Source organism: Balaenoptera borealis, assembly GCF_965194805.1.
Source record: "Balaenoptera borealis genome assembly, chromosome: 10".
Taxonomy (NCBI): domain Eukaryota; kingdom Metazoa; phylum Chordata; class Mammalia; order Artiodactyla; family Balaenopteridae; genus Balaenoptera; species Balaenoptera borealis.
In genome coordinates, this window is record NC_138874.1 from 69,359,277 (window position 1) to 69,371,733 (window position 12,457).

General features: G+C 55.0%; 1 protein-coding gene across 6 annotated transcripts in view; it reads left to right on the forward strand.

Moving 5' to 3' along the window:
- Window positions 1-12,457, forward strand: part of LDB3 (LIM domain binding 3) — a 59,791-nt gene that overhangs the window by 25,730 nt on the left and 21,604 nt on the right. For 2 of the 6 annotated variants that reach the window (XM_082406749.1, XM_082406750.1), the window contains one exon: window positions 9,560-9,742. The exons of 2 other annotated variants lie outside the window; for them this stretch is intronic. In XM_082406749.1, coding sequence (XP_082262875.1) covers window positions 9,560-9,742 — 183 coding nt within the window. Of the gene's footprint in view, window positions 1-3,210; window positions 4,001-9,559; window positions 9,743-12,457 lie in introns of those variants that run through there. 2 more of the 6 variants (XM_082406753.1, XM_082406754.1) reach the window with 1 other exon arrangement.

Below are 12,457 nucleotides of genomic sequence, written 5' to 3' on the forward strand. Positions count from 1 at the left end.
ATGGGTACAGGTGGCTCCCAGCCTTCATCTGAAGTAGCAGAGCCCCATCCAAAGCTGAGCCTCTAATCTCAGAGAGGTGACCACGGCTTCTGTCTGACTTCCGAAAGGCGTTCAGGGCCCAGATGGCTTAGAAGGTTGGGTCCACGTTGGGCAGCCCTGACAAGGGTGGGAATACAGGCAAGCCTAGCTTCATCCTAGGCAGGGCTTGAATCTGCAAGGCGTCTGGATCCCACTGCTTGGGCATAACCATCCTGGAGGGCCCCGGTGTGTAACTCAGGCATCTCCTGGCCCCCACCTTGTGGTGCCGCCGTCTACACGTTCAGTCTCTGTGTTTACGTAATGCTCACCTCAGTAAAGAACTCCGCATCTCTTCCTGGTCCCCAAGCATTAAGGAAAATGTTGATTTTAGTGACCAGTTCCCAGAGGAGTTGAAGGTGAGGGTTGCGTTGTACAACAGTGCATCCGCAAACAATGTAAAAACCCTCCGAAGTCCCTTCTCCAACGTGCCACCGTCCAAGGTTCTGTTTCCTCTCCACCCCACCCCCACTTCCAACAGAGCACCAGGACTCACTGGTTTCCCCCTCCTCCCCCTGCAGCCTCCCTGGGCATGTCAGTGTCCTCCTTCTTCCCTGTGCACGCTCAGCTCTGTCCCGGCTCACAGGCAGACTCTCCTGGTGCTGGCGCAGCTCAGGGCTGGTAGTGAGAGTTTCGTGGATTTTTAGTCTTTGGTGTTCTGCCACCCTAGCAAGTTCAAAATTCACAACTGGAGAGACCAGGACACCCCTGGGTGTCACCTGAGCAGCCCTCGTTTGTGTCCTGGGACCTCCCTCCCTTTCTCTTTCACCCACTCTCCAATCTCTTCCCGTCTCTTCTCTTCCTCCCTCTTCTTGCTCCTCTCTTTGGCTAGCTGTGAATTTCCCAACAGCTCCAAGCAGAGCAGACTCACTACCCTCGCCGATTCTCCAGGACTGTTCCTGACCCTGTCACTGAGCACTGATGACAAAGGCTTGGGCCTGGCTGGGCAAACTGGCTGCGTCTGTGTCCTGGGTGGTCTCTATGGGCTGGTCCATTGTTGCCGCCTGTGGTGCTGTCTGCAGGGGTATGTGGGCTCCGCCGCAGGGCCTGGGCTTCTGCCGTCGTTGCCCCTTCTCCCCACCCTAGGAGAGGCAGTAGCAGGGGATGCCTGGCACTTAGATCGTGGTTCTGCCTCTGAGTTTCCGTGTGGCTTTAGGCTATTCATGTGATGTGTTTGGGCCTTGGCTTCTTCTTGGCATTAGGAAAGTTTGGACCAGTGGTTTTCAAATATGTTAGCAGGGGGCCCCTCTTGTCAAACAGAATCTTACTCAGAGACCCATATGCAGGACTTAAGGTGTAGGGGAGAGTCTGTCAGGTAATACAGATGTGGGAAGGTGGCCAGGTGTACATGTGGGGACACAGGACTGTTACCATACAGAAATGTAAGACCAGCATTGCCCCATCCTCTGACTTTTAAAGACCTAAAGCCGATCTTCCTGATTTTTATATGCTGGCAATTCGTTTGTTAAACTGTTCATCTTGAGACAATTGCAGATTGGCATGTAGCTATAAGAAATAATACAGAGAGATCCTATGTAGCCTTTACCCCCAATGGTAGCGTCTTGCAAAACGATAGTACAATATATCCCTACCAGGGTGTTGACACTGATACAGTCGAATGCAGAATACTTCCATCACCCCGGGATCCCCCCATGTTGCCCTTTCATACCACACCCACCTCCCTACTGCGCACGCCCTGTCCTTAACCCACAGCAACCACTAACCTGTTATCCGTTCTCTGTTTCTATAATTTTGTCATTTCAAGGATGTTATGCAAATGGAATCCTACAGCCTGGGACTTTATGGGATGGGCTTTTTCAGTCCGCCTAATTCTCTGGGGGTTCATCCAAGTTTTGGAGTGTACCAATGGTTCATTCATGTCTTTTTAGTGCCGAGTAGTATTCCATCATCTGGATATAGCAATTAATTTTTTTAAATTTTTTATTTATTTATTTATTTATTTATGGCTGTGTTGGGTCTTCGTTTCTGTGCAAGGGCTTTCTCTAGTTGCGGCAAGTGGGGGCCACTCTTCATCGCGGTGTGCGGGCCTCTCACTATCGCGGCCTCTCTTGTTGCGGAGCACAGGCTCCAGACGCGCAGGCTCAGTAATTGTGGCTCACGGGCCTAGTTGCTCCGCGGCATGTGGGATCTTGCCAGACCAGGGCTCGAACCCGTGTCCCCTGCACCGGCAGGCAGACTCTCAACCACTGCGCCACCAGGGAAGCCCGCAATTAATTTTTAAAATGAGTTTTCAACACTGTCCAGGTTAAACACACTGCGTTTGTGGCTACATGTGGCCCCTGGGCCACCAATTTGCACCTCTGTTCTGGAGGATGTTAGAGGCCCCTCTGGCCTGGAGGATCTAGGATTCTGGCATCTTCGGCCCTGGACTTTCCCAGGCACACTCTCTCCTCCATTTCTACATTTCTGGCCATTCCTTACCGGCTTTGTCCTATGCCCTCGGCTGAGCAGGCTGTGGGCTGAGACCCAGAGGCCCTGTTGGCGGGAAGTCCTGGCCCTCAGTATGTGTGCCAGCGGCACATATGTGAGTATGCGTTTGCACGTGTGTGCCTGGCTATGCTCAGGCCTAGGTGGGCGGGGCAGTCAGTGGTGTTTGAAGGCTTCTCTCTGGGGACAGAAAAGGGTTGGGAGAGACGGGCAGCACAGGGAGATGGCAGGTCTGCTCACCAAGCCTCATCACGGGGACAGGCGTTCTTCCTTCTTGATGCCCAGCTAGGGGACAGAGACCATGCAAGGCTCACCTGCCTATGGGGTTCAGTTCTGAGAGACAGCCAAAGCAGCCCTGCCCAGCCCTAACCACGTGGGCCAGGGAGAACCCAGAGACCCCCCCCCATTTGCCCAGCCTGCCCTCAGGCTCTTTAGCCAGGCCCCTTCTCCATGGCTCACTCAAGTCGGGAACATCAGTCCCTCCATCCTGGTCCTTGCGACTCTGCCTGACCCCCTGAAAAGTACCCCCTGGGTGGCAAAGCCTCTCCAAGCTGAATCCCTTCCTCCCTCCCATGCCCTCTGCCCCAGCTCTCAGACAGGGTGATGGCGGACACACCCCCTAACCCCTTTCTTTCTTCCTTTCTCTCTTTCTGTCTCTGTCTCTCTGTTTCTCTCTCTGTGCCACAGGGAAAGGTTTGAAACGGAACGTAACAGCCCACGTTTTGCCAAATTGCGCAACTGGCACCATGGCCTTTCGGCCCAAATCCTTAATGTTAAAAGCTAAAAAGCTGTCTGGAGCCCCCTCACCCCTCTCAGGCTGGACCCCCTCCCTCCTTCCCCCTACACAGATCTGGCATGTGAGCCACACGGTGATGCTTGAGAATGTATAGCTGTGCTGGGGGGCACCTTCGCTAGTCACCTGCAGCAGTTGTGCTCTCTGCCCACCCTAGAGCTGATGGCCGAGGCCCAGCCCCACGCAGCACTGCATCCACTCTACCCCCACCCTTCAGTGCAACCCTCACGGCCCCCCCAGATAGCCCAAGCCTCTGCTCCCCTGTACAGGACCTTCCTGTAGATCAGAGAGAATGGGATGGGGTTTGCTGGCAGAACACCCCAGAACCAAGGGAAACAGAATGTGTCACTGGTCCATTTCCCACCAACCTCAGCTCCTGGGAGAGGCAGCCTGGCCTAGTGCCATCCTGGAACAAGCTGCCCATAGATCAGGGTCCTGAGAAGAGGCCAATTCCCCGGCCCCCCTCACTCCCTCGTGCCCTCTGGAGCCCAGGCAGCCCAGGACAGGGCTCCCTGTAGAGGAGGAGGAGGCCCCAGGGTGGATGAGGCAGAGGCCCTTCCTGGCCGTGGTGAGATTGGAGCAAGTGTTCCCCTCTCTGTGCTGTGTGTGCTGGCTCTCTAGTTCTCTCTCCTGTACATATAAGCACGCTCATTCTGAAATAAAGAGGATTTGAAATGAACCAAACCAGCCCCAGTCCTGCTGTGCCTGTGTGCATGCCACCAAAGGGGGCAGGTCTGAGACGGGGAGAGGATAAGTACCTACAGAAGAGGTGCAGGGGCAGTGCCCGCCGGGGCTGGGACCTGGTGAGCTCTGCCCACCACTGTTTTCCTGCCCCTAGGGCCCTGCCCAGGGCTGCAGGGCACAGGCAGAGAGGACGGCAGGTGAGAATCTGTTCTGCGGGCTGGTGGGCAGCCTTAGCCTCCTTCGGGATAGCGTGTGCATGGACAGAGGAACGGGGTCTGAATGCCCCCACCTCTCCTCCCATACCCAGCCACAGCCAGCAGGCCGAGCCATCCCTCCCTCCCCATCAGAAAGCGTGCCACAAGCCCCTGTCCCAGGAAGGCACTGTTCATGCTCAGCCCTGGTCCAGGAGGGAGACACACCTGAACTAAGGAGCGGCTCACAGGGGAAATGCTGGGGGTCCCCTGTGGGCTGGGCCCCGGCTCAGGGGAGAGGAGCTGGAAGGTATGCCTGGTGGAGTCTTGCTCAGGTGGCAGGAAGGAGGGGAAGGCCCTTGCTCCTGGCCTCCACACACCTATGGCCTTGTCCTGGTCCTGAGCATTTGGGAAGGGCCGGGCTGGCAGGCTCATGTCCTCCCCACCCACCTGTCTACCCATCAGCCTCACCCCTGACTGGGGGAACCACAAGCTGAGAACATGAGATTGTCGGCACTTGGCAAATAATGACAGGTGCTGAGGCCCACCCCTCAGGGCTCCCTCACCACCCCTGGGGCTGGACTGGGCCAGAGCCTCGTGCCCACCCCCACTGCCTGGGCACAGACTCTCTTTCTCACCCTGGGGACCTTGGCAATCCCGTCTAGAAGAGCTGGCCAGGGAGACTGTTCTGTCCTGCCTACCACCTTGAGATGCTCCCCTAAGCCCCCCACCAACCTGTTCCACCTTGGCCTCCCGTCTCTTCCTGCCTCTAGCAGTTTGACTGCAGGGCCAAGGCGAAGACCAGGCGAGGCAGGCTGGCTAGGGGATCAACTGGGGAGGTGGGGGTGTGTGCTTCTGCCTGTATCTAGGCATCCTGGAGCACACTTATATTTAGCTGACCTTTCATTGAGGACTTCCAAGGCCAAGGGTAGGTTGGGGGTTAGGGGCTGCCAGACAGAGAGAGGCCCCAGGTAGTGGGTGTCCTAAGGCTGGCAGAGGACCTGAGCCAATCCATCAGAGCTGGTGGCCTCCCCATCCCCTGTCCCCATCCCCTCGGCCTGTCGGAGCCCTCTTGGATCCACCTGATTGAAGCCCTGGAAGGCTCTTGTTTGCTTTCCAGTCTGCCTGGTGCCTCCCCAGTGACCCCAGGCTGCTGCATGCAGCACCTTGGGTGGCCCCAGGCCAGGGGTCTGTGTAAAGCCCTCTGGAGTAAATGGGAGAGATGTCCTCATTCAGCATTCCGTGTCCATGGGCATTAGTCAAGGCACTGTGCCTAGCTGCTGTAGGTGCAGAAGGAATCAGAAAGAGCTGATGTGATTGTGGCTGACCATAATGCAAGGCTGATCATGTGAGGTCCAGAGACAGGGAGCGCTCCTCCGACTGGAGGATCAGGGAAGGCTTCCTGGAAGAAGGGGTCTGTGTGTTTGATCTTCGGGAACAGTTAGGTGTGGGGCATGTGCAGTTATGGAAGGCTGCACAGGTACTCTAAGCAGACAGAGCAGAGGTGCTGGGTCAGTGTCCCAGAACCCTGACTTAATCATTTTGGCTGGAATGGAGGGCGTGCAGAGGATGTTATGGTTAGTAGTGGTCTGGAGCTGAAATGCCAGGCTCTGGATTTTGACTGTATTCCGACACAATGTGGAACTAGTGAAAGCTGCAGGGCACCAGTCACACTACAGCCTGTGGGGATCATTGTGGACCGCACAGTTCTTGAGGGGTGTCATCACCTAGACTACAGTGTCAGTGTGGCCCCTGGAGTCATGCAGTGCAACAGCCCTGCTGCAAAGTGACATGGTCAGGGCTGCCCTGAGCAATAGTCATCAGGCTGCAAGGTGGAATGCTAGATAGGCGGGTGGCAGCATGAACAATTTCAACACCAACCACTTGACTGGCATTCTCTCATCATCCAATCAACAGAGATGTTCATATTCCATTCTCCATCATCACCCCAGTTATGGCAAACAGCACCCAGAACCATCAGTCACAGCACCTCCACCATCGTCAACATTTCCAGCCTGAGCCCAATGACTACAAACCCCCAGGCCCAGCACCACCACCATCAACACCATCCCTATCCTTTGCATACATAGTACCACTGTCATCAATAAGAGCATCAACCAAAGGCTACCACAACAGAGCAGGGCACAGGGTTAGCACACTGCACCCTGATGCCAGCTGGGTAGAGAGAGACGGGCTGAAAAGGGGACTGGAGCCAGACTGTGTCTCTCCTTTGGCCACACCCTCCCCATGCAGCCACCAGCCGTTAATATAGTTGGGTTGGTTTGGTTTTTGCTTTGATGTTTAAGGTGAATTATGACCAAGGCAGGAGGCAGCTATAGAGTCCTAGACCAGGCTGGGGTGATCTAACGGGTACTGTCTTTAGGACTGAAGCCAGCGTCTAGTAAGTTCTCTGCAGTGCTTGCTTTCTGAGACCCACGCCCCACTCCTTGGGGTTTCTGGGGGCTCAGGGAACTTCAGGCAGGAGCTGACCTGGACAAGAACCCAAGATCCTTCAGGATGCTCTTCAGTGCCACGCCTACCTCCACTAGGCCCTGGTTGCTTGGTGTCTGCAGACAGCGGCCCTAGATAGGATGCCCCTCAGCCGGAACCCCGAGCAGCAGGCTCACGTGCATGTCCTTGGTCCTGCCCTGTGGTAGATGATGAGTTTTCCTAGGGTCACATCCAGCTCCAACTTCACCCCACAGAATCCAGGGTTCACGTGGAGCTATGCCTGGGGAGAGCCGCAGGTAAGCTGGTCTGACAGGGGATTGGAGCACAGGGGACAGGCAAGGCCAATTTCCTATTTGCCCTGCAGAATACTTTCCCCAGCCTGGGTATTTTCATCACTGCTGTCCTCAATTCCCAGAAGCCCACTGGAAGCATGTGGCAGGGTCAGGGAGAAACAGATAAAGAAGAGGGTTGTCCTCTGTCAGGCGGAGCCTTCCCAGGCCATACGTGTCCACGCCATGGGGGTCTGAGCAGCCAGTTCAGTATGGTATCAGAACCTGCAGCTGTTTCTCTGAGGCGGCCGCTTCACAGGCATGGCTTCCAGAAGCCAGGTTCTTTCATGAAGGGTGAGGAAGTGGCCTCATGGAAGGGCCAGGGCTGGGTACCACCACAGGCCTAAGAGCTGGGTTGTCCAAGGCTTCCTTTCTGAACCACTAAGCTGGGAAAGGGCTGGACAGGGCATGGCCACTGCCCTTGTCCACCCTGGATGCTTCCTATGCAGTCACAGAGAAGAATGGTGTGCCCTCCCCTGAGGCAGTCAACTCAACCTTGCCTCTTCTCCAGCCCTCTTCTTCCCTGACCCTCTCATGCTGTTTCATGCCTTTCTCTACCATACACTTCACTGGATGGAGGAGAGCACATCACGTCGTGATGCTTTGGTAAATAGCTCATGGCCCCCTGGCATCCCTACCTGGGACAGACCTTTGTAGTACCTTGGTACTCAGAGTGTGGTCCACGGACCAGCATCACCTGAGAGCTTGTCAGAAATGTAGACTCTCAGCCCCACCCCATACCTACTGAGCCAGAAGCTGCATTTTAACAAGATTCCCAGGCAATTCGCCTGCATATTAAAGTCTGAGAAGTGGTATAGTGGTTAGGGATCACGCCTATCTCTGCCAGTTGGTAGCAATGTGATGTTTTAGCAGAGACTGAATCTTTCTGGACCTCAGGTTCCTCATCTGTAAAATGAGGATCTTGATACCAATCGCCCAGTGAGGTTGAAAGGATCAAATGGAGTAATGGGGTGCCACTTATACAGCTGTTTAGTGCAAGGCCTGGCATATGGTAAGCACTCAGAGAGGGAAGAGGATTATTCTAATTATTTCAAATAAGAATAGAGCCTTTTGTTGGGGAAAGATTCTACTTGACTGATTGCAGGAAGAAGGTTCTTTGTTCCTGTATGAGGGACCACTTGAGGTACTAGGTAAGGCTTCAAATCCACATGCCTCAGTCAGAGCCTGCTGTCACTACCGATAAGTTCTAGGAGCTCGAGCAATTCAATTCTCTCAGTCTGCATTCCTTCACCTATTAAAAAGAATTGATAATACCCACATCAGAGAGTTTTTGTGAGGATTAAAGACATAGGCCTGGCACATAGTAGGAGGTCAATAATTGAATTTCATAGCATAAGGAAAATCATTCCCACCTATAGGAGTTGCAGTATCCTGTCGCCATCACCTGAGAGCTTGTCAGAAATGTAGACTCTCAGCCCCACCCCATACCTACTGAGCCAGAAGCTGCAACAACCCATGTACATTTCTTTGCTTTCCTATAATTTAATTTTTATTCCCTCCCTCATTTCACAGGTGGCTGAAATCTAATCTCATCGACCCAGGCTCTGATGCTTCTCTTGTCTGGGGTGGTTTTGGGGAAGAGGGGCTTGCAGAATGCCAAGGAGGGTGGGGTGGGGAGTCTGGGCACCTGGTCCTTGATCATGGTCTACCTGTGCTGGCATCTGCTGGGGTATCTCCATCTGTCTGGTCACACTGGTCCACACTGGCAGAGCAGTCACCTCTCATGTTCCCAAGTACAGGGACTTTCAGATGTGCAGGCGCTCAGGGCCACGTCCGTGTCACTCTCAGGTGTGTGGGAAACCGTCTACAACCCCCAGGCCACAGGATGGCCTACAGGTCTTTGGGCTGCCTCAGGCCTGCCTGCCCCTTCACCATGGGCCTGGGCATAGGGGACCCTGGGGTCCTGCCACTTCCCCAGGGTTTGCCCAGAAAATGGGCACAGCTGCCTCTTTTCTTGAATCCCTCACGCCTCGTTGCCCCTTTTCTGGTCCAGATGACCTTGATCTGTCTGGCATGGTAGCTTTCACCCATCTTCCAAATGTATCATCAGTGCCCTGAGTGCTTCGCAGCCTAAAGCCCAGGCTGTCACAACTTCAGAGCTTAAGCCTTTGACAACAAAATATCTTACCTCCGCTTTTTTCATTATATCATCCCTTCTCAAAGGCAAAGCATGCCTCTGACTAAATGAGGAAGGGTGAAAGAAAGGAAAACAGGATGGGGGAGAAACCTTGGTTGATAATTTAGACTACTTTTTGACCACACTGTTTTTTTAATACACGTTGAGAAAGACAAATTAGGAAGTACACAAAAATGGGAGGCAGGGGAATCTCACTAGGCTTGAAAATATTTTTGATGTTACTGTGATCCTCCCTGTGGTCTGAGCCCTTCCCTCTTGGGGTCCTGGGTGGGGGTTTTCTTTCCCTGAGCCTGGGGACAGGACTTCTGGAAGATCCTGCTCTGTTGGCAGTAAGGCTGGTACCTTCCGCCCAGCCTGCCTCTCCTGCAGCCACCGCCCCCCAGCAGAGGGGCGCCCTTGACCTGTTGTCTTTCTCGGTCCGCCTCATCAGCACCCCTATTGAGCATGCTCCAGTGTGCACCAGCCAGGCCACCACACCACTGCTGCCCGCTTCTGCCCAGCCGCCTGCTGCTGCCTCTCCCAGCGCAGCCTCGCCACCGCTGGCCACAGCCGCTGCCCATGCTGCCACCGCCTCTGCCGCAGCCCCTGCCTCCAGCCCTGAGGACAGTCCAAGGTAACTGGCCCACAGGTGCCAGCCCTGACTGTGGGGAAGGGAGGCAGGAAAGGCCTCCCCCGGGCCCATCTGTTGGCAGCTGTGTTGGGCCCTCAGAAAGGCCCATCCAAAGTGGTTAGGACCCCAGGGCCCTGGGGACGCCAAGGCTCTGCACCGCTTGGTGCTGAGAGTGAAGGGGAAACTGGAGGTGCGTTTCAGGGAAGCGCACTGGGACGTGTCACCCTGCCCCAGGGGCACGTGCTCTAGGGAGAAAGGTGAAAGTCACAGACACACATACAAAGTTAAATAACAAAGGGAGACTGTGTGGAAAGTCCGTGTTCCTGGAGCTGGGATTACAGAGAAAGAAAGGAAATCAAGGAGGCCTCCGTGGAGGAGGCTGCGTTAGCCCACTGAAGGCGGGTCAGATTTGGGCAGATATTTAGCCACTACCTTGCCTTCTTTTGATGAAGAAGCATGCTAACTCCAGAGGCACCTGGTGGAGTGGGATTTACATCTCTGCTCTACCACTTACTGTCTCTAACCTTCAGAAAGTGACGTAACTCCTCTGAACCTCAGTTTCCTCATCTGCTAAGGCATTAATGCAATGCCTATTTTACAAGGTCAGGATAGAAAAAGTGTACATAAAACACCTAGCACATAATATGCTCTCAAGTATTGCAGGTTACTGCATTCCTGCCTGCCCTCATGGATACTCAGCCAAGATGGGGAAGGGGGTTGTTGAAAAGGGTGTGGGGAGGCAGAGGGGGTGGGCTGGACAGGTCATTCTGGAGCCGCCAGGCAGTGTAACAGGCCAGGCAGGCCCAGCTCTTTCTGGGCTGTGTGGGGCTGCCAAGTTGGTGTTTGGTGTCAGAGCCAGCTTTCCCAGTCGCCACACTCCCCTCCCAGGGTTTTGCTGGAAAGACACGGCTCTAGGTCAGGGTGCATAGTTCCCTGGTGCAGCCTGAGGCCCATGAAGGGTCGGCAAAGTGGCCTGTGTGCTGCGCCCCTACCCTCGGGCTCCACAGTGACCCAGGTGGTGCTGAGCCCAGCCTTTCCCCAGCCCAACTCAAGCGTCAAGGGTGAGCCTGGCCCAGGCTTCCAGGGCTCCTCATATCCCAGCTTCCTGGGGGCATTTAGCAAGCTGCTTCCCTTCTGCACACCAGAATCTCTTCAGGTAAGGGCCTTGCTCCCTGCACAAAGAAGAAACCTTGAGGAGGATAAGATATATCCCTGCTGTCTAGTGAGAAGATGCCTCTCCAGTTTGAAGGGGGTGCTTTAGATGCTGCGGCCCCGTGGATGGTCTAGCCTCATCCCTGGGGCCCCAGCCCTGCTCAAGGGCAGGCTCCAGCACCCGCTCCAGCCCTCCGTGTCTGGGGGCCCTCGGGACTCCCTCAACAGGACAAACCCTTCCTCTGCTTTGCCTTGCAAAGAGATGTGAGGCCTGGGCAGAGGTTGGAGAAGGACCTGGAGGGCTCCCAGCATCAGGCTGGAGCAGAGGGGGCCAGGGGACCACGCTCTGGGCCCAGCTACCTTCTCTCCTTGCACACGGGCTGGGATGGAGCTAGAGGGAGCCAATGGGAGACAAATGGACACCCAACGTGGCCTCAGAATTCTTGCTGGGTATCTTAAGTCTCTGCTTGCGGCCCCAACACCAGTCTTTGACAGAGGACCTGTAGCTCCTGGGATGCTGGGAAAACATCCTCCACTGGTGGGAGAGTCTGGCCTTCTCCTACCACAGTGGAAGCTGGGCACCTCTTGGACACGGCCTCTTTCTCTTCCATGGAGGCTCCTAGTCCACTGGTCTTAACAGGGGTATGTCAGAGAAGGGCAAGCCCAGGGAGGGGAGGCAGTATCCTCATTCAGCCAGAAACACGGCAGCTTGGCATGGCAAGCCCCCAGGTCTGGGACACTGGCTCTCTGAGACTCATTCTTCCTCCAGTTGTCTGGGACATCACCACAGACCCTTCTGAATCTATTTAGGAGCCTGGCGGTGGGTTCTTAGCTCAGGGCAACCCACTCCCAGAGCCCTAGTGAAGAAGGTATTCCCTTATCCTGTGACTCTGCCCAGCAGAAATGGGCAGGCCCTTGGCCCATGAGCAACAGGTGGAAGGCAGGCAGGAAGCCATGGGTGGGCAGGGGTCAGTATATTTTAAGGGGCTCACTTCTCCAGCACTCCCATCAATGCCCCATTTGCCCTGGGGGTGGTCATGTCATCCCCGTTAGGATGTGAAAGATGCAGGGAGAGACCAGGGACATGTTCTATAAGGTTTCATTAGTTTTAAATGAAAGAAAAAAGGGGGGATTCACTGACTAATGGAATTGGGAAACACTGGATCAGACAAAGTTAAACAGACTGCTTAGCTATAGGAGTTCTTGGAGCCTTTAGTTCTCTAAGAGGAGAGGCCAAGCACAGCATTTCCTGAGGGCAATGAACTGGAACTTTTTTGTTTTTCCATCTCTTTGGTCCCATGGTCCCTGGGTCACAAGTGGGAAAAGGCTGCTTAGGCTTCTTGGCAGCTATTCCACTGGGAGGAGGGCAACAGGAATCCTGTATGGAAGAGGAGCCTCTATGTATGTGGGGGGGGGCGCCGGGGGGGGGGGTCTCCTGGCCTCCCATGAGACCTCCCCGGAGCACTCTTGCCCAGAAACCTGAGACTTTGCTGCTCCCTCCAGCAACAATAGAAAGGGAGAGGGGGAGGAGGCCAGGTGGTCTGAGGCTATGAGGTGCCCCCAAAA